This window comes from Echinops telfairi, unplaced genomic scaffold, assembly GCF_000313985.2.
Source record: "Echinops telfairi isolate 266 unplaced genomic scaffold, ASM31398v2 ScPeMD7_2291;HRSCAF=2852, whole genome shotgun sequence".
Classification (NCBI taxonomy): Eukaryota; Metazoa; Chordata; class Mammalia; order Afrosoricida; family Tenrecidae; genus Echinops; species Echinops telfairi.
In genome coordinates, this window is record NW_022106189.1 from 16,356,462 (window position 1) to 16,379,036 (window position 22,575).

At 38.0% G+C, this 22,575-nt stretch overlaps 1 protein-coding gene across 1 annotated transcript in view; it reads left to right on the forward strand.

Annotated features, from left to right (window-relative positions):
- The window catches only part of RBL2 (RB transcriptional corepressor like 2), a 75,216-nt gene that overhangs the window by 15,447 nt on the left and 37,194 nt on the right, over positions 1–22,575 (forward strand). Inside the window, exons 9-11 of the mRNA XM_004704670.2 lie at positions 6,062–6,228; positions 14,343–14,452; positions 22,281–22,384. Coding sequence (XP_004704727.1) covers positions 6,062–6,228; positions 14,343–14,452; positions 22,281–22,384 — 381 coding nt within the window. The remainder of the gene's footprint in view (positions 1–6,061; positions 6,229–14,342; positions 14,453–22,280; positions 22,385–22,575) is intronic.

Here is a 22,575-nt window from a genome sequence, read left to right on the forward strand (position 1 = left end):
AAGATGTGTCAGTAATACATAGCCTTATATAATAGGGAGCAGGATAGAATTTAGAAAAGTCAGTGATTGACATGAATTGATGCTGTTGTCCAGAAGACTGAATTGTGGACAAATTGCAAACCCTCAGTGCAAGGAAACTGTTAAACTGAGTTTCAGGATCTTGTGGTATTATTTAAAGCACACATTTAAAATGATGGCAGCAACAACAGTTGCCCTACTGTTGTGTGGTGGTCAGAGAGTGTATGTAATTTCTGACAAGTGCTTGCAGTGACAGAAGAAAACTTTTGTCTGCTTACAGTCAAGACCAAGAGCAGGTCTTAAGTGCAGCGCGCTGAGTTAGAAATGTGACTAACTTTCCTGAGGACGAGTGAGAGCCAGTGTGGTGGTGGTAGACTCATAGGAGTGTGGCAAGAGGAACAGGTGGATCATAGGCTTTGGAAGCCACTTAAGCACTTTTGTTTTAAAATTTATCTTTGTTGCTAAAAATACAGCATAACATATACAAATTCATTAATTTTTATACATACAATTTAGTGATACTGATTATATTATTCAAGTTGTACATCCATTCTTGCTTTTCTTTTCCCAAGCGTTCCTCTTTCATAAACATAAAATCACCCCCTACCCACCAAGCTTTCTATCTAACTCTGCAAATTGCTGTTGTCAATTTGATCTCTCGTAGATCATTCTTTAAAAAAGCACACAGTGCTTAAGGCACATATTCTTATTAAGTTGAACGGTTGTTTGGTTTAAAGAAGAATTACGAGGATTTTTTTTTTAAGATTTAAAGATGATATGAGAGTATGTGCTTCCAAGAAGCTCAGTTAGCACCTGACAGAGGACTTTTGCTTTTTCTCTGAGTAAGGTGGAAAGCCCTTAAGGGGCTGTATTGGGAAAAGTGGCTGACATGATCTGACTTCAGATTTTCAAGGTCTTGAAATGGCCCGGGTGGAAACAGGGAATTAGAGATTCTGGTGATTAAGTTCATGGTGGCTTAGACCAAAAAAATGGATGTATTAGGGATATATTTTATAGGTAGTGCCCCCAGTATTTATGGATGGTTTAGACCTAAGGTATGAGAGGGAAAAATAATGACCCCAGTTGGGTGAGTGGTATAAAATCTTGAGGTTATTGCATACAAGTGCCTGTAAGGTGGTAAATGATCTGACTCTGCCTTCTCTGTGAATTCATCTCTGACCACAGGCCCCACATTCATTCCACTCATGCCACACTAACCTTTGTTGTTCTTCACACAGGCCTGGCGTGTCCTAACACTAAGCATTTGCCCTTGATGCTTTCTCTACCTAGAATATGTTTCTTCAAGACATCCACATGGCTTATTTTGTCCCTTCATTCATATCTCTTATAATCTGACTACTAATATAAATAAAACCACCAATATCCTCACCAAACCTTAAGACTTCTTTTCTTCTTAGTTTGCTTTTAGTGTTTCCCTAAGTATTTCTCACTGTTGACATTAACAAACCGCAGCATTACATAGTAGGTAGGTAGGCTGAGGGAGAGATGTTTATAAGCTTCATGAGGTCTGTTTCCAGTGCTTGGAAGTACAGGTATTCTGTAAGTATCTGCTCTTGATATATGTCGAGAGGGGAATCTACAGAAGAGGAACCCTGAAGGAAAAATCAAGAGTTAGGCTTAGGAGAATGTGAAGTTTGGGGCATCACTGAAGGATCCGAGGATCCGAGCAGAAAAGGTAAGTAGACAGTTTAGATATGCTAGGCAGGAATTCACTGCAAAGGAGTTCTGGTGACACTGTCAGTATTGGACTGCTAACTGCAAGGTCAGCGGATCAAATTCACCCTGCCTCAGTGAGAGAAAGTTGAGACTGCCTGCTCCTGTGAAGATTTACTGCCTCAAAGTCAATCAAGGCAGAGGTAGTTAGGTTAAAAGGTAATATCTTATCACTGGGTCTCCCCTTTCGACTCATTTTAAAGTTGTTTCAGTTAAAAAAACATAGTGAAGGGGAATCACCTAGGGTGCATTCTGGTCGATGCACGGGATGTCATTAGCCTTGCTATCGTGAAGAACGCAGTGGAAATGGATTATTGTAGATGCAGTTAGGTTAACATTTAAACCCTTAATTTGATCTCCCTTTTGACCCATTTTAAATTTGTTTTAGGCTTTAATATTTTTTGCTTTCATTTCAATTGAGGGTTTTCTCTTTTACTTTGTTATTATTAGTTTTTGTTTTTTAAGTAAGCTTTATTTTTTATTTTTAGTATATTTTTCTGTATGTGAAATATAGGATGGGTAAATCTTTAAAGGTCGTAACTGCAGTAATGGTGTCTTGAGGTCATGGCAAAGGTGGCTGGGGGGAGATGGGAAGCTAAAAACAGTAAATACAAGAAAGAATAAAATGTTCTAAAATTGACTGTGGTAAGGATTGTACAACTCTTCTTGATATGATTAAACTATTGAGTTGTATGATGGGTGGATTATGTGCCAATAAAACTGCTTAAAAAGGAAGATTCACAGCCTCAGAAACCCTATAATAGTGTACTGTGAGTCGGAATCAACTCTGTAACAGTGGACTAGATATATATCCAGGAGTCATTGAGGTGTGAATAGCTTTAAGCCTTAGAATGAAGAGAGACTAGGTAGGGATAGAGTTGATAGGGAAAGAAAAGAGGTCCAAGGAAGAGCTCAGATGTATTCAAAAACTGTCGCCTAATTTCTATGTCTGAGTTAATGAAGGGCTCCCCTCGACCAGGATCCACAGAGAGATTTTAAGCTCATATGTAATGTTACCAAGAAGTTATATTTCGACCTTGAGACTCTGGGCAAGAAGCTGTGTGTGGTTATGACACCTAGTTGTCTGTGAAGCACTGCTGCCTGTGGTTGCAGAGGTTGTACACTGCTGGCTGCTGTTGCTTCCCTGGTAAGTGCAAGCACGGTGTTTCCCTCCAGCACAGGTACCAGGTCAAGTTCGAGGGAAGACAGGAGAAGAAAAGCCATGCCGGGCAGGGGGAACTTCCGAACGCAGTTACTGTGCTCAGATGATCATGTTGACTCCCTCTGAGAGCACGATTGTTAAAAGCAACAAAATGGAGACCTTGACCCAACCCTACTTAAAAGTCATAGGAAAAAGCATACATTTTTTTCATAATGAATTTCTATGTTTTTCGCTATCTCATGGAACTTGAGTCATTTATTCTTTTGCCAGATAACATTTTCTTAGCTTTTTTCCTAAAATTTTCCCTAGAATAAGTACATTTAATACACAAAGAAATGTGGTTTATTTGAAAAACTAAAGGCACTAATTCCTAGGTGGTGCAAACAGTTAACGTACTCAATAGAAAAGGTAAGGGGTTCACATTTACCTGGAGTTGGAAAGACTAGTAATCAAATCTACTTCTACAAATTTAGCCATCAGAAGCCCTAACAGCACGCGGTTTCACTCTGACAGACACCTGCGGCGGAATCCACTCAGTGGCATTTTTTGTTGTTATTTTTTTGTTATTTAGTCTCTCAGGTTTGTGTGGGCATATTCTAAAAGATATCCTTTTGGCATATGTACTCATACTTATTTGAAACCAAGTCATTTTTCATAATTGTATTTTAAAATGGTGACTTTAACCTATTTGCTAAAATCTCTGTACTTGAGGAAAAAAACAAAACCTGATAACTGATAAATTTCAGTAACTAAAGGTAGCTTATAGGAAGAGGCCCACTAATGGCTACTCTGAATTAGGGATGTGCTTGTTTATCCTCTGTCTCTAAAGCATATTTGATTACTTCAATGAATTTTTCCTAGGCCATGGATTTTTTTGGGCCCAATTTAATGTGTAGCTTCTTTTGTAAATATTTGCAAAAATAGATGGAAACTGTGAAATTCTGTTTCTCAGAGAAGAGAATAATGGACTTAATTTTAAAAAATGAATACAATGCTAACCTTTACCTTACAGCTTTATTTTTGAGGAATGGACATTGGGAAAATATATCTTATTATAAAAATTTAACTTTTTAAGACAATTTTCTTGGCTTTTAATTCATATGATAGAGGCCAATAGTTCACTCATATTAAGAAGAGTTGTATAATCATCAGCACAATCAATTTTAGAAGATTTTCTTCTTTCCTGGTCTCATTGTTACTACTGCCCTGTTTCCCCCCTGCTCCCCCAATCTCCCTTCCCATGTCGCCAAGAAACTACTTCTAGTTACTGTCTCTATGAATTTACCTATCGTGAATTTCATATACAGAAAAGCATTAAAAAAGAGACAAAAACACTAACAACAAAAACAAAGTAAAACGGAGAAAAACCTCAATAGAAATAAAAGAAAATATTAAGACTAGAACAAATTTAAAATGGGTCAAAAACAGATCAAATGGTAGCAAGCGTGTTAAATTTTAAGCTAACTACATCAGCTGTAATCCACTTTCCAATGTATTCTGCGTGATTGAAAGGCTGTTTATATCCCTAGGCTTAATCCATATGCATTGTCCCTTCACTTAAAAAACAAAACAAAAACTGAAATAACTTTAAAATGGATCAAAGGAGATCAAATGATAAAATTAATACATTTTAACCTGACTACATCTTCCATAATCAACTTTACAAGTCTTTTGATAAAGACTGTTCATACCCCTCACTGTGGTCAGAGGACTCACCAGACTTGAATGTGTGGACCTTGAATATGGATTTTGAACTTCCACCGTCTTCTGCAAACCAGGTGTCCACAATTTAAGCTCTGATACCATTCCCTCCAGATTTGGAATTTTTTATTTATAATCTTTGGATTGCACAGGTTGCTGTACTTCTGTGTGGATTTAGTTGACAGCTCACTTAGATGGCTGCTTGTTTGAACACAAGCTCAGATATTATTCTTTGTGATAGGTGGGCACCATCTTGTTTTCTCACCTCACTTATGCACTCATATCTTCAGTCCTATCTTTATGAGGGTGAGCATTGATCAGGGCCATGTCATAAGAGCTAATTGTTCTTAGATTGGGGCTAGAATTAAGTGCAAGCCCAAAATCCATTAATATATTTATGGTTTACGTATGTCTCTAGTTCATTTTAGAGACATTATCATTTTATGTTAGAGAATATTAGAAATCATCCCTGTCGGGCATGAGATACCATGTATACTTGAATATAAGCCGACCCGAATATCAGCCGAGGCACCTAATTTTACCACAAAAACTGCATTAAAAATGTGCTGAAAAACAAAGCTTATACGTGATAGTATATAAGGTTATTTTATTGATGGTGACATTAATTTAGCCAGTAGTGTAGAATTTAAAACTGTTGAGAAAAGAAAATTATACAAGCATGTGCTAGGTTCAGACTGCAATACATGAACTGTTGATTTGTACATATTAAACTCTTAAGTGACTGGACACTATTAGCACAACATTTGGGGTTGGTGATAGAACAGAATTTTCAAAAATATTCATTCACCATAGCAGAACTACACCCACAAGATTAGTATATGTCATAGTAAAGCAAGAAGGGCATTGAAATAATAAGTATTTGATAGTCCTGGACCACCATTCATTGGGCACCTTCAAAGCAAGTGACCGGAAACAAACAAAAAGGAGATCTGAAACAAAGTCCAGTGGTCACCAGCTCTATACCTTCTATAGCCGTCGTCTGCTGCTTCTCATACTAGGGAATTTGAGCCTTAAGTTCAAGGGCTACAGGTGAGTTTGAGGTAAAGCCCATTCATTTAGTGGGATTTCCACATCAAGTCCTTCTGGTGTGGCTTATGAAGGATGTTATACCCCTGGAAAGAACAGCGCCTAAAGTTCCAGTACTCTATAGTGCACGGCCTGGGTCAACTAAAAATTTAACATCTAAGAGAGTCTCTTAGTTGGGAAAAATACAACTGTCCTTTAGAACATCTTCACATTGATGAATAGTGGTAGCTCTTAGTGTTGTTACATTTAAATTCCAAGAATGGTGATATTTGAATTATAAAAATGTATTGACATTGTAAAAATCAAGTGATTTGAATTTCCATCTGTGAGGTAATTGAAAATATTTCTGATCTAAAATAATATTCTCTCCTCACTTCTACTTAATGTTTTCTCTTTTAGTCTAAAACACTTCATATCTCCACACCACTTACTGGGGTAAGGTACGTTAAGGAAAACAGCCCTTGTGTGACCCCAGTTTCCACAGCTACACATAGCTTGAGCCGTCTTCATACAATGCTGACAGGTCTCAGAAATGCACCAAGTGAGAAGTTGGAACAGATTCTAAGGTAAGTTTAAGCCTGGTCGGCCTTCCAAGATTTGGTTGTTGAGAATCTTTCAGTTTTCACCTATTATTGCCTTAATTACTTAATTTTAATTTTCTCGGTTGCATGTTCAGTCCTGTTGTTACTCTAAAGACAGCAATTTAAAATGTACGACTAGAAGAAGATCATCTTTTCTCTAGTTTCTTTAAAACAGTACAAAAGATAACAGATAAGACTGGACACTAGCCTAAAGCACTAAACTGTTTCACAGACTATTCTTCCTCAAGATTTATGGGAAGGAAGGAATCCGAAGAAGATTGGATCTACGCAAAGTTCTGGTGGGTGGGCCAGATTTGAAAAGATAGAGGGGAGTTGCACATGTTCAAAAAGCAAGAGGAAAGCCTCTGTAAATTTTCTCAGATCTGTACATCGCACTCCACTGTACATCGAAGTTCACTGCTTTTAGTACCTTTGATCTGTGTAAGACTGGCAGGACTGCCACTGGTAGAGAAGTGCAATAAACTGCCTTTCATTACCATCTGCTTAATCTTTGCAAGTTGATTTCACAAAAATCACCTTGGCTCCTCTTTGTCCTAAAAGTTTGATTTTTATGATATTGAACCCAAGCACCCATTTCTTGTGTTATATGCAGATAATTAGTAATTTCCCACTTAGTATCAGTTCATTGTGCTGTGATGTGTTCCTGTGATAATGGGAGCTGTGCTACCCCTCTTTCAAGCATCAGCAGCTTATCCATAGTACTCACTTTCAATTTAAAGCGTATATCTTGACCTTAGCAAGTTTTTGGCTTGACAGATGCCAAAAGTGTTGTACCAAGATCAGCAAGCTTAAAAAGCTTTTTAATTTTAAATGAGATTGAAGCTAATAATGACTATTTTGTGGGATGAAGGCAAGTTTTGAATTTAACAATATAATCTAGAGAGCAAAGTCCAGTCATACTGCGGAGGTCTGCTGGAACAATTAAATTCAAAGAAGAAAGGTCAGCTCAGAAAATGTTGAACAATTAAATTCAAAGAAGAAAGGTCAGCTCAGAAAATGTCTTTTTTTAATTTCAAAGGGGTAAGTAATCTTGATAGATTTTATTAATCCAGTTACTGTTTTTATAGATTGATCTATTCTGGATTCCATATAAAGAAAAACATACCACAAAAATCTAACAATAACAATAAAATAGAAAAGAACCTCAATAGAAAGACAACAGAAAATACTAAAAACTGTTCTAAAATTTAAAACATCAAAAGGGAGAACAAATGATAAGGGGTTAAATTTTAACCTAATTACATATGCATTGATCTACTTTCCAAAGCAATCTATTTGATAGCAAGGTTGAGTGATTCACTGGAGGATTAATCTACAGGAGACCCTGCAAATGGATGTTGACCTTTTACTGTTATCCATAGTGTCCTGTAAATTAGTTGCTCAGAATTTAAGATCTAATACAATTCCCTCCTTTGATCTTGGATTTTATATTTTACAATCCGTGGATCACAAGACTGGTATGCTACTTCATGTGGCCTCAGCTGACACCTCACTTAGATGGCTGCTTTTTTAAAGATAAACCTTTAAGACCTCAAATGCTGTTCTTTCTGATAGCTGGGCACCAACTGAGTTTTTCACCACACTTTGCTAGAGCACCTTATCTTCAGTGATCTCTTCATGAAGGCAAGGATTGCGTAGGGCCATGTGATAAGAACTAATAGTTCTTAGATTAGGACTACAATGAAGTACAAGCTCAAAATTGATTCATGTATCTATGGTATATATATGTCCCTGGTTTAATTTAGAGACATCCTTATCTTACTGGAGAATATTATAAATCACCCCCATGGCATATGGTAATTCTATTGATAGCATCATTAATTTAGCCAATGGTATAGAATTTTAAAGAACAATATTCATGTGTAGAACAGCTTTTTAAACTAAAATGCATGTATTATTGACTTGTACAGATTAAAAACTTAACCGACCGGAAACTATACCAAAAATGAGATTTGTAGATAGGGCAAAACTTTCTATATCACTTACTTACAAAGGCAGAACTATGTCTGTCATTAAAAAAAAAAAATCAAATAGCTGAAAACAGCAAATATGTGGTAGTCTTGAATTGCCATTTATTGAGCACCCTCAAAGCAAGAGGTTTGAACCAAAGTCCAATGACTTCCAAATCCATAACCTTGGGATAGTAGTCATCTGTTGCCTTTCACAGAAGGGGGTTTCAGCCTTAAATCCAAGGGAGTATTTCAGTTTTGTTTTGTTTTTAATATGCTACCATGTGCATTTAAGGTAAAGTCAAGCACACTTAGTGGGGTTTCCAAATTAGATCCTTCTGGTGTGGCCTATGAAGGATGTTGTGTACCTCGAAAGGACAGTCTGCAGTCCCTCTTGTCTATTGCACATGGTCTGTTTGGGTCACCAAGGGCTGGATAGAAACTAGGTCAAAAGTGCCCAAGTAGGAACACAATACTGGGGATGTTCTCCTATTGGGGTTCTACATAAGAAATGTTAAGCATTGTTCCAATGGCAGGTTGCCCCTCCTGGTTTACCCACAAGCAGAAGTGAAATCCCCTTCTCTAAGACAGGCATGCTCCACTAGCCCACCCGGACTTGAATTTCCATTAAAGTTTACTGAGCACCCTTGTAGGTGTGTCGATTTGGCTGGAACTGATTGGGCTTCTCCCTCTCTTCCCAACATGAGAAACTAACTCCAGTTGAGGTGAAACCTCCGCTTTCAAAGTGATTTGTAAGATATTGAAGAGGATGGTATGTGGATCATGAGCACTAGCAAGCACACCACCTCATTACTTGGGAGTCTGGATTAGAAGATTGCATGACCTGAGAACAGATGTCTACTGTACCTTTGTCTTTATCCTTATAGTAGTGGTCTCATATAACATTTAACCTTTTATGATTGAATGGCTTTGCTCAGGATAATGGTTTCCAAATCCATCCTTGCCATGAGGTGTTTCATGATTTCATCACTGTTTTGTAGACATCCTTAGTGTTTTATTGTGTGTATGTACTGGAGTTTCTTTATCCATTCTTCTACTTAATGGACATTTAGGCTGTTTCCAGCTTAATGCTATTGTGAACTGTGCCGCAATGAACATGGAACAGCATATGTCTGTTTGTGTTGTGTTTCTTACTTCTTTGGGGCATAGACTCAGCAGAGGTATTGCTGAGTCTGATGGTAGTTCTACTACCAGTTGTTTTAGGTAGCCCCATATCACTTTCCACACTGGTTGTATATATTTACAAGCCCCCCCAGCAATATGAGTTTCAATCTCTCCATACCCTCTCCAGCATTGTTTTCTATGTTTGTATGTGTGTATTTTAGTTGGGCTGTCATTGTGGGGTATAAGGTGATATCAGTTTGATTTGTATCTCCCAGATGGCTATTGATCATGAATATTCCTCATGTGTTTGTTAGCCATTTTAATGTCATTTTTGATGAACTGTCCATGTTTTTTGCCCACTTTTCAACTGGATTATTATTGAAGTGTTACAGACTTCTGTAGACTTTAGTAATTAGCCCCTTGTTTGTTGTGTCATTACGAAAGAGTTTTTCCTAGTGTGTGGTTCCTTTTTTACGCTTTTGAAGAAGTCTTTTGAGGCACGTGTGTCCCTGTTATCTATTTTATCTTCTAATATGTGTGCTTCTTTAATTACATTTGGTAGTATTTTTTTGCCCTATAGTAGGCCCGTAAGTTTGTCCCACTTTTTTCATTGATGAACCTTATAGCTTAAGTTTGGCCCTTAAGTGTGTCCCAATTTTTTCATTGATGAATCTTACGACTCTGAAATTGACATTTAAGTTTCTGATCCAGCTTGGGAAGTTATGAACCCTGTTTCATTCTTCTGGAGATTTTGCCAGCACTGTTTGTTCAAAAGGCTATGTTATTCCCACTTAATGTTTTTTGACCCTTTGTCAAAGATTAGTTATCTGTAGACAGATGCATTTATTTTGGGATTTTCATTTTTTTCCCCCATTGGTTTATGTACCTGTCATTGTTCTAGTACTAGGCTGTTTCGACTACTGTGGCTAAGTAATAGATTTTAAGGTTGGGTCGGATTGTGAGGCCTCTTAAGTTTTTCTTCTTCCAGGGAGTTTTGACCTTATCCTAGGTCTTTTCTTTCTCCATTTGAAGTTAGTAATACATTTTTCCTTTTTTTTAAGAATGAAATTGGTATTTGGATCAGAATTGTGTTGTATTTATAGATTGCTTTGGGTGTATTGGCATTTTCACAATATTGTCTTTCTCTCCTTGAACATGGTATACTCTTCCATTTGTGTCTCGTTTGAGTTCTTGTAATTGTATTCTGTAGTTTTCTTTGTACCAAACCAAAAAAACAAACTCACTGCCATCGAGTCTAGGCTCTCATAGGGACTCCGCTGTGAGTTTATAAAACTAACTGTTTACAGGAGTAGAAAGCCCAGTCTTTGTCCCACAAAGCTGCTGGTGGTTTTGAACTGCCAACAATATGGATGGCAGCCGACCATAACCGCTAAACCACCAGAGTTCTGTTTCTTTGTACAGGTCTTTTCTTTCTTTGTTTAGGGTTATTCCTAATTATTTCATCTTTTCTTTGGCTATTGTTAATGTCTTTTCCAGAGCTCTCTTTGCTAGTATACAGGAATCCAATTGGTTTTTGATTCTCCTTCTTGTATCCTGTTAAATTACCAAATCTACAATTGTTTCCAACAATCTTTTGTGGAACCTTTGAGGTTTTTTTACACATAAAATTGCATCATTTGCAAACTGAGTTCCACTTCTTTGCCCAGTTGTATTCCCTTGATTTATTTTTGTTGTCTGTTGGGTCTAGTTGAACTTCCAGCATGATGTTGAGTAAGAATGGTGATAAAGCGGACATTCTTGTGTGGTTCCTCTTCTCATGGGAAATGTTTTCAGTTTATCCTCGTTGCAGATGATGTTTGCCATTGATTTTTTTTTTTCTTCAAATATTGCTCATCCTTAAGGGTACCAAGGACTATTCTCCTTTGAGGATTTTATTGAGAAACCTTGCCCATTCTACCCTATGGCCTTCATTTTTCCCTCCTTCAGGTCTCCTCTCCCCCCCCCCCGAAAAAAAAAAAAATCAAAGAACTTTAAAAAGGAACACAATTTGAGGCCCTCCAGTATGTCAAAACTGTAATTTTGACATCGTCTAAATCAAAGAGCAGAGAATTATCTTGATTGAAGAGATGGAAACATCACCTTCAGATGTGTATAGACATAGATGGAGGCTATTTTGAGAAACAGTAGCTTTACATTTTAATAAGTTTGTTTCAAACTTTTTATGATTTGGTAGCAATACTTGTTGACTTACTCTTGTCTATGTACCCATTTCAGAGAAAGGCGATCCAAACAGAATTCCTAAATTATCAAACAGTGTAATTTAAAAAAAAGTAAAGTAAAATTTTGCTAAGAATAATTCAAAAACTGTTTCAGCAGTATATCAACAAGAAACTACCAGAAACTCAAGATGGATTCCTAAGAGAATATGGAATGACAGATTTTGCTGACTGGTATTAGTTGGATTTTGGCTAAAGACAGAGAATACCAGAAAGATGTTTATCTCTGTTTTATTGACTATGCAGAGGCATATGACTGTGTATTTCATAACCCACTGTGGATAACTTTGTGAAGAATGGTAATTCCTGAACACTTACTGTACTTATACAGAACCTGTTCATAGACCAAGAGGCTATTGTGCACACAGAACAAGGGATACTGAGAGGTTTAAAATCAGGGACGATGTGCACCAGAGTTGTGTCTTTTGACCACACTGAGAAGCTGGACCATATGAAGAAAAAGGCATTCAACATTGGCTGAAGGCTCATTAACAGCCTACAAAATAAAGGTGGTACAACCCAGCTTGTAGCTATTGAAGATAACTTGAACACTTACTGATGAAGATCAGAGACTGTAGCCCTCATTATCAATTATACTTCAACCTAAAGGAAACAATCTTCACAACTGGACCAATAAGTAACATTGTGATAAAATATTTACAATAACAGTGATTTAATTTTTCTTGTATCCACAATCAATGCCCATGTAAATCAAGACAGAAAGTGATGTATTCCATTGGACAAATCTGCTGCAAAAGTCCTCTTCAAAGTGTTAAAAAGAAAAGATGTCACATTGAGAACTGAGGTACGGCTAGCCTAAACCTTTAATTTTCAGCTGTCTCATGGATTTGAAAGCTGGACAATAAGGAAGACCAGAGACTATATAATGCATTTGGATTATGGTATTAGCTAAGAGGCTTGAATATGTATGGATTTCCTGAAGAACCAACAAATCTGTCTTTGAAAAAGTACAGCCAGAATGTTCCTTAAAAGCAAGAATGGGGAGAGTGTCTCACATATTTTGGGCATGTTAGGAGGATCTAGTCCCTGGAGTGGGACATCATCCTTAGTGAAGTAAAGGGTCAGCAAAAAATGTATAGAAAGACCCTCAATTAACTGGACTGGCTTAGTGGCTACAACAATATGCTTAAACATACAATAATTGTGAGGATGGTACAGAACTGGGCAGTGCCCCATTCTGTTGTACATGGAATCACTGAGCCAGAACCGTTCTATGGCACCTAAACATAGCAACCACAGTTAGGTTTATCAATTGCTGAGTTTGCCAAGTTTTGCTTTATATTTTTCTACTATCTGCTTTCTAAGTTTGATTGTGATTAACATTTAATAATCTGTGACCTTTTCTGAGTCATGTTTTAGGTTGACTTGGTTGTACTTGAATTCAGAGACACAAACACATTGTAAACTTGCTGTACTCTCTTTATCTTCCAAATTTCTTGATTATAACCAACTCCAAACTTGTTGCCATTGAGACAATTCCAACTCAGAGAGACCCTATACACCAGGGTAGAACTGCTGCCTGAGAGTCCCAAGGCTGTAAGTCTATACGAATGGTGAAAGTCTCATTTTTCTCTTGATCAGCTAGCTGTTGGTTTCAAACTGCTAACCTTGCTATTAGCAGCCCAGTTTGTAACCCATTACTCCACTAGAGCTCCTTAAGATAGTGGGATTAAATATTGCCAACATATATTGGGTAAAACCAGAGTCCTGCTTTTTTTTATGTTATATGTATATATTTGTTCATCTCACATGCATGTTGAATAAGGAAGCCTGAAGAAGAACGGATGCGTTTGGATAATGATGCTGCTAAGAATTTTTAGCAAACCCTGGGTCTCCAAAAGAAAAATAAATCTGTCATGGGAATCTATGTTTCACATATTTTGGACATATTATCAGGAGAGACCAGTCCCTGGAAAAGGACATCATGCTTGGTAAAGTAGAGGGGCAGCAAAAAAGAGGAAGACCCTTGACAAGATGGATTGATACCGGGGCTGCAACAATCGGCTCAAACATAAGAACAAGCGTGAGGCTGGTGCAGGACTTGGTGGTGTTTTGTTCTGTTGTGCACAGGGTCTCGGAGTCAGAACTGACTCAATGGCACCTCCCAACAGCGGCAACCACAAACTGATCGCTCATTTCAATATTGTTCTATTTTCTTTTCTTTATAACTTTCTAAACCTATATTTTTTACAATTAATATGTATATATGATCAAAGAAAAAAACATAAATACAAAAGTCCAGGATGATAGTTTACATAGTGCTTCTGCATTGAACATGTATTACCTTTCTAATAGAAAACAATTGAAATCACCAACTTTTGATGAGACAAATACAGAATGTGAATAATCATTTGAGTTTGTAGTCTAGACATATACTCCTTCAGATTCCATTTTCTTCCAGGAGTTCTCAGAATTGTGCTTCCCTCGAGGAACAGATTGGAGGACGCTTTAGTTGACATCAGTGGTTGAGAATGTGTAGGATAGATAGCAGCCCGCCCCAGATATCAAACAAGCAGGCGTCAAGGCTGCATAATTTCCTGCAGTGCCACACATAGCCCCACACAAGAAATATTTTTCCACTTAAAATGCTAATAGCACTAGAAAGGAGTAAGAGATCTCTTGGATTAATTTAGGAAGTTTCTATCTAGAGTATTTTATATTTACATGCCAGTGAAATACAGAGTTGTAAACAGTGTTATCTCGGTGGCTTGGCAAGACTTTAACTAATTTCCTATTTCTTTTTCAGGACATGTTCCAGAGATCCAACTGAGGCAATTGCTAATAGGTTGAAAGAAATGTATGAAATATATTCTCAGAATTACCAGCCAGATGAGGATCTCAGCAACTGTGCGAAAGGTAGGTTTAATATCTTTTCAAGGGTACATCAGAAAGTATTGTGTACTAGCTCTTACATACACATTTATTCCAAACAGAACATGTTTAAACATGTCTCTGTACTCAATGGATGACTGTAAAGACATTTTCTCTGCATCACTCTTTTGCTAGGTCACTTTCCAAATAAGGTACAATGAAAACTGTGGCATGAGTCGCTTCAGCTATAGTCAAGCAGACAGGTCAACTCAGAAACGTTTCCGGATCCCAAAGGGGTAATTTTGATGTTTTTTCAAAGGACAAAGTGCAATTAATGGAGGCTTATTATGAAGACGTTTTAAAGTTGAAAAATGCATTGCTGTGAAAAAGACCAAGAAAGTTGCACTAAGGAACTTTTTCCCATCATGGCAATATATCTGCTCATGTATCACAACTTCGTTGAGAAACCTTACTCATCTACCCTATGGCCCTGACCTTGCCCCTTCCGACTTCTTTTTGTTTCTCAAGCTCAAACACCATTTAAGAAAACGTGTGTACGCGCGCCCGCAAGCATGCGCGCTAACTTTATTCTTCATAGATCAGGGACTCCATGGAAATTAAAAAGTCACTTTTTTTTTTCCTCTTCATGCTTTTTTGTGCATTATAGAAAATTGAAAAGCAAAGAAAACAAAAGGCATCCAAGATCATCTTGATGATTTGATACAGTTTGACATGTGTTTCTACTTCCTGTGCATGTATGTAAGTGACTGAGCATACAATTTTAGGTGACTAAGGTCACACGGTGTAGATTCATGTGTTTTGAATTGATAAATATTCATGATGTGTGAAAAGAGAAGGAAAACATTATTTGAGTTGGGGAACACCACCTTCAGACATTTAAAGACCTTGATAGGAGATATATTGAGAACAATACCTTCCCATTGTGATAAAGTTGTGTAATAAAGGTTTCTGTGATTTTTTAGAAATACTTTTTGACTCACACATTTATATTGTCTAATCTCAGACATATTAGAAAGTATTTATGACGTTAGACTCATAATGGAATATGTGTGTTCAGTTTTTCTGTTAACCAAGTGATCTCTAGATCTTCATAAAGGAAAAATTTTAGAATGCTATTGATGTATCCACTACTTATCTGTCAATTTGATGTACTATGGTGGCTTACACATTGCTGTGATGCCGGAAGCTGTCACCGGTGTTTCAGATACTAGCAGGGCTTCTCATGGTGGACAGGTTTCAACAGAGCTTACAGATTATGAAGATTGAATAGACCTCTGAGGAATTAGCCACCTAAAAATTTTATGAATAGCAACATAACATTGTCAGATAAAGAAAACCTCAGTTATAGTGCCAGAAGATGAGCCCCTCAGATTGCAATGTGCGCCAAATAAAAGTGAAAAAGCTACCTCCTCACAGTAGAGTCCATCACAATGGCTTGGATGGTATAAAGCATTTAGGACTTTCATTTGCTGATGGAGGGACAACTCGAAATGAGAAGAAACAGCTGTAAAATCTATTAAGTAGACTTTGAAATATATGAAGTATATATATATAGGAAAATTGGAAATTGTTAGAAATGAAATGGAGCTCAAAGAGGCATTAATGAGCTGAAGTGGACTTGTATTGGGCATTTTGAATGAGACAATCATGGTTTACTATGCCAGGGATGACAAGTTCAAGAGGAATGGCATCCCATTCATTGTCAAAGAGAACATTACAAGATCTGCCTTTAAATACAGTGTTTTCTTATGATGATGTTGTTAGGGGCCATGGACTCAGAAACCCTGTGTATAACAGAACAAAACACTGCTTGGTCCTGTAGACATTCACAAATTTCTTTCTTGGTAGAGCCCATGGTTCCAGGTACTGCGTCAATCCATCTCCTTGAGGGCCTTCCTCCTCTTTACTGGCCCTATACTTTACTAAGCTTGAAGTCCTTTCCCAGGTATTGGACTCTCCTGACAAAATGACCAAAGTCCATGAGTTAGGATAATACTCATACTCTTACAAGGAAATCCAGTTAAGACAACTATTATTCAAATTCCACTTAAGCTAGTGATGAAGAAATTGAAAACTTCTTCTACCAACTTCTTCAGCCTGAAATTGATCAATGATGTAATTGAGATGCATTGTCAATTTTTTGCAACTAGGAAGCAAAAGTTGTAAACTAAGAAGAAGCAACAGTAGTTGGAAAATATGGCTTTGGTGATAGAAACAAAGCTAGTGATCACATGAGTTTTTTCACATGAATTTTTCAAGACCATTTTAATTATGCTTAATTAATATGGCCCTTTGGTCACAATCCTTTACATGTTATATAATAATTGGGTTTCATAATGTCCCATTCAGAGGACATTAACTGCCAGCAAACAGGAATGGGATGAGATTGACTTCTGGTTTTAGTAGCGGGAGTAAATCAGACCACACTCTGTGTTAATGGTTATCTTAGTTACTATACTTACAATGGACATAGGGAATTACATGTTACTGCTAAGAGGAGAAAGATAGCTGTTTTTGGAGTGGCCTGGGGAAAAGTCTGGTTGGTTAAGATTAGTTGGAGGCCAATGCCTACTGTGAAAATAATTCCAGAGACCCCAGGTCATGTGTACATAAATAAGACACAGTCCAGGGGTAGAGAATAGATTATTAGATTATTGATAGATAATAGATTATTACATGTGGGTAAAATTTGATTGCATCACGTAACTCCAACCAAATAACCTCTTCCTGCATGGGTCTGGTAAGAAGATGTGGAAGATACTGATAGGATTCACCTATGAGTAATTTAGAACAGGATTCCCTGCAATGCCATTTTGCTGCTTATTAAATGAATCCACTGAAAAGCAGGTGTGTGATCTCATCAGTGGAAAGAGCCAGGAGTGGTGTGTCCTCTAGCCCCAGCATCTGGCTTACCCCTACTTGACCTTCAGACTTTGAACTGAACTGTACCCACCACCATGTAAAACATTTCCTTGAAGTTTTATGAGTTCTGTGGGACATTGCAGTGGTTCATAGAGCCTGAGGGATTTGCAGAGAATATACTCAAGGGTGGAGTGGGGAGGAAATGGAGCAAACTATCATCTTATAAGAGTTGTTTTTTGCAACTTTTCCATCTCCAACTATTTGGTACTAATACGGTGTTAATTTTTACAAATGAAATTATCGGAATGCGAAAAGATGGAAACAAGAAGGAATGGTAATTTGAAAATATGGATTTGGTGATAGAAATGAAGCTGGAGATTGTATGAAAGAATTTTGCTAAACCAATGACTTGTTTATAGCAAATGCTTTTTTCAATAACACAAAAGGTGACAATACACATGGACTTCTCCAAATGGAGAAAAAATCAAATGGACAATATCTCTGGGAAGACACGATGGAGATGCTCAACATCGGCAGCTAAAACCAGGCCAGGGACTGGCTGTGGAACAAACCATCAATTGCTCATATGTAAGTTTGGGATGAAGCTGGAGAAAATGAAAATAAGTCCACAGGAATCAAAACGTGACCTTGAGTTTTTTCTACCTGAAATTTGAGGTTATCTTCATGTTAGAGAAACCAGCCTCTAACAATTTCACAGGGGTCCATAGGAGCAATTGTACAACTATGATATATAAAGATTATAGTAAAGTCATAGAGAACAGGAAAGGTAGAAGAGAAGATAAAATAAAGGAGTCTGACACATTTTATGGTAGCATGCTCACCTCATCCCCTCTTCCTTGCGTAAAGGCGAAGCTGAGGCACAGGGAGACAAAGTATAGGACAAAGGAGAGCAGAAACAGAAACAGCTTTATTGGGGGAAGCTCCCAGACGAGGTTCCGTGACTTAGGCCAACAGGTCCGGGAAGTCGCGCCCAGCATTCGTGGTTGCGAGTTTTTAAAGGGATGGTAAGGAGTGTCCGGCATTTATGGATAGGGTTTGACTGCTCTGAGGATTGATTGTTGATTCCTTGCAGCTTTCTTCACCCACTTTCCCTCCTGGTATCGCCACTGTCGCCCCTGGTCCTGAGAGGTTCATCTGTCCTAGATTCCCTGCGTTTCTGATTCCCATCTGTCCCGCTGTGCATCATCTGGTCTAACCAGGTCTGCAAGGCAATATTGGGGTCCTGGTAGTTGGGGGGAGATATCGGTTATCTTATCTGGTACAGGCTGGTCTGGCTTTGGACCTTGTGCTTCGGTCAGCCCTTGCCTTCCGTTCCCACCCAGACACCTTGTCCATGTGCAGGTGGGAGAAGAGAGGAGGCAGGGCTCATTTATATCTAACCAAGGCTTATATATCCTTAGGGATGTGCAAGCCCCGCTGATTGTAGGTAACCACATACCTAACAGAAAGGGGTTTGCCATAGGCAGTACAAGCAATGGGAAGGGGACGATCATGCGGTATACATGCAATAGGAAAGGGAGGGACTAGGGGTACACATGTGACAAGATGGGCAGAACCTAGATTCAATATGGCAGCCTAACCTTGGCCGTCCTTGAGCTGGCTTGACTTACTCTGGCTCTCCTTCAGGAAAGAAATCCTGCCTCAGGGAGAAAACTTCTAACTCCCACCAACCACTAGCAAGCAGGTGACAACCTGGGGAAAACCTTTCTGTATCCCATATCTTAAGATTTAACATATGAACATTAATGACAGAACACCTGGAGCTGTAGAGGACATTGGGACCTTCATTCATGAAGAAAGCAAAGGATCATTCAGAAAATTTTTTTTTAAGTTATTCAGGAAGGGAACACAGAAGATATGGGTGCTATAGCATAATGTGGTGAAAGAATTAGATGGTGCCAGTCTAGCAGATAAAAGAGCATAGATGGGGTCTTAATGGATAAGCTCTAAACAAGCAGCCATGTAAGTGAGATGTCAACTAAGTCCACATGGAAGAAACACACCATCATAATCATAATCCAAAGTCGAAGGAGGGGTGAGTATCATAGCCTAAAGTGTGAGAATCTGGTTTGCAGAAGGCTGTGGATGACATGACAGTAAGAGCCAAGATTCATTTGGGGGAACTACATAGGAAACAAGCCTCTGGTCAACCCCCTCTCTCCACAACTGAGGGATGGAGGAAAGTGGTCACTAAACAGAGTGCATTGGAGAAATGAGTACAGAAGATCGAAGGCATAAATCTGACGAGCAGTTAAAATTTTGCCAGTTGATCCCCCACTGTGATGCATGCTGGACCTCATCTGGTTTTCAGCATTTTATGTACTTTTGTTTGTTCATATTAGGGTGTATTTCAAAGGTGTTATCCTTGGAGGTCACCCTCATAAAGTTGTATTATATGTCTTTCTGTGTTTCGGTATTTGGAACCCAGAATTGATGAACCTATAGGAACAGCAAGTAGAAGGGCTGTTTGGTTGGGTTTTGGGGGGCGGGGGAGGTACAGTGGTGGTGTAGAAATAAAAGGAGTTCAGGAAGAAAAAGAATGGTTGGAACCTGTGGTAGCAATTTTGTACAATTTTACTTGGTGCGATTGAACTGTGGAATCTTATGATATGTATTAGCTCCCAATTAATAATAATTTTTTTAAAAGACAGGAAAGAAAGAAAAGATCAAAGTGGATGTCAGAACAGACTCAAACTTACTCTTAATCATAGAGTAGCTAAAGCAAATAAAAGTTGTACTAAATATGCTGAATAGAAAATTTCAAAGGGCCGCTCGAGAAGACAAAGCCAAATATTATAATGAAATGTGCAATGCCTTAGAATTAGAAAACCAGTAGGGAAGAATACACTCAGCATATCTGAAACTGAAAGAACTAAAAAAATTTGAACCTAGAATTGCAATTGTGAACAGTTCTGTAGGCAAAATATTGAGTGATGAAGAAAGCATCACGGGAAGATGGAAAGAAGACAGAGTCACTGTACCAGAGAGGACTAATCAACAGACCACCATTTCAGGAGGTGTGTATGCTGAAGAAAGAAGTTCAAGCTGTATTGAATGCATATATGAAAAACAAGGCTTCAAGAATACCCATTGAAATATGTCAGAAAGCTGAAGAAATACAGGAACCCAAACTGGTCTGTGCCAGGAAATTTGGAAGACAGCAATGTGGCCAACTGACTGGAAGAGATCCATATTTGTGCCATTCCAAAGAAAGGTGACCCAACAGGAGGCTCAAACTATAGAATATCATTTAGATCATGCATAAATAAAATTTTATTTAAGATCATCCAACCACAGTTTCAGCAGCACATTGACAGTGAACTGCAAGAAGATCAGGTTAGATTCAGAAGAAGATGTGACACGAGATATCATTGCTATCACGTGGATCTTGGCTGAAAAGTAGAGAACACCAAGAAGATGTTTATGTGCGTTTCATTGACCATGCTAAGGCATTTGACTTTGTGGACTAAAATAAACTGTGGATAACCCCGAGAATAATGGGAATTCTGCAGCACTTAATTGTGTTCATTTGGAACTTGTACATGGATTAAGAGGCACTTGTACAAAGAGAAGAAGTGGATACTTCGTGGATTAAAATCAGGAAAGGTGAGCATCAGGGTTGTTTCACTTACTCAATCTGTGTGCTGAGGAAATCATTAGAGAAGCTGATTATACGAAGAAGAATGTGACATCAGGATTGGAGGAAGGCTTGTTAACAACCTATGATTTGCAGATAACACAGCCTTGCTTGCTGAAAATGAGGAGGAAATTAAGCACTTGCTGATGAGGATCAAGGATTGTGCCTTTCAGTTTGGATTACAACTTAATGTAACGAAGACCAAAATTCTCACAACTGGACTGGTAACATTATGTTAGACAGGGCTCTCTAGCGAAACAAAACCAGGACACTGATTGTGTGTGTGTGTGTGTGTGTGTGTATGTGTGTGTGTGTTATTTATTCTTCATTGCATCATAAGCTCATGAAAGTTGGACATTGAATAAGGAAAACTGTAAAATTATCAATGCATTTGAATTGTGGAGGTAGAAAAGGATATTGTAAGTACATTGGACTGCCAAAAGGACAAACTAATATATTTTTCAAGAAGTCGGCGTATATACTCGTGTATAAACCGAGTTTTTCAGCACATTTTTATGCAGTTTTTGTGGTAAAATTAGGTGCCTCGGCTGATATTTGGGTTGGCTTATACTCAAGTATATATGGTAAGGCCAGAATGCTCCTTAGAGGCAAGGGTGGCAAGATTTTGTCTTATATACGTTTGACATGCTGTCAAGAGAGACCAGTCCCTGAAGCAGGACATCACATTTGGCAAAGTGGAGTGACGATGGAAAAGAGAGGGATTGACATAGTGGCTGCATCCCTTGGCTCCGACATAACTGTGAGAGTGGCACAAAGCTGCAGTAGTTTGTCCTGGTTGCTGCAAGTCTGAACCGACCGGACAGCACCTAACAACACCCTCTGTCTATCGGACCTCTGATACTCTTTCATTTAGCAAATTCTTTGGTTTTCATTTGTAAATGTGAAATTTAATACCTAATAGCTCTTACATGTTCAAACTTGGCCTACAGTTTGTTGGATATCATGAATTGACACCAAGTATGTGGAATAGCAGACCAATTCCATAAAGCTGCTTTACTCAAACATAAAGGGAAAAAATAGTATGACTCTTAATGGATTGATATTATAGTTCTTCCTATTCAAATTTCATTTTGCAATTTAAATTTGGATGGGAAGAACTGTAATATCATTAGCAGATTTACATTTTAAAAATGTGAATGTTACTATGGAAAATGAAGTACTCCTTAAAGATGAGTAAAAACAATAAGAGTATTTGAAACAGTAATTGGATGCATGCATACATATATGCGAAATATGTTTGAGGTAAGCCCTCATTTCCCAAAATATTTACTTTCTCTGCTTACGATTTTTGTGTTTTTATTGTTTCTGCAGAAATTGACAGCAAACACTTTCGTTTTGCCGAGGTGCTTTACTATAAAGTATTGGAATCTGTTATCGAGCAGGAACAGAAAAGACTGGGAGACAGGGATTTATCTGTGAGTAAAACAGCCTATGTATTGGTCAACACAGTAGACCAGTAGTTTGTTTCCTATCTTACTTTGCCACAGAAAAGCTATTACTAAAATAATGTGTAGCTTTGAAGGAATAAGGTTAGCATCTACGGAAGTGACTTCCAAGACTTTTACCTTTTATCCCCCAGTTAGTGTTTTTCAATAAAGCTTGCCAT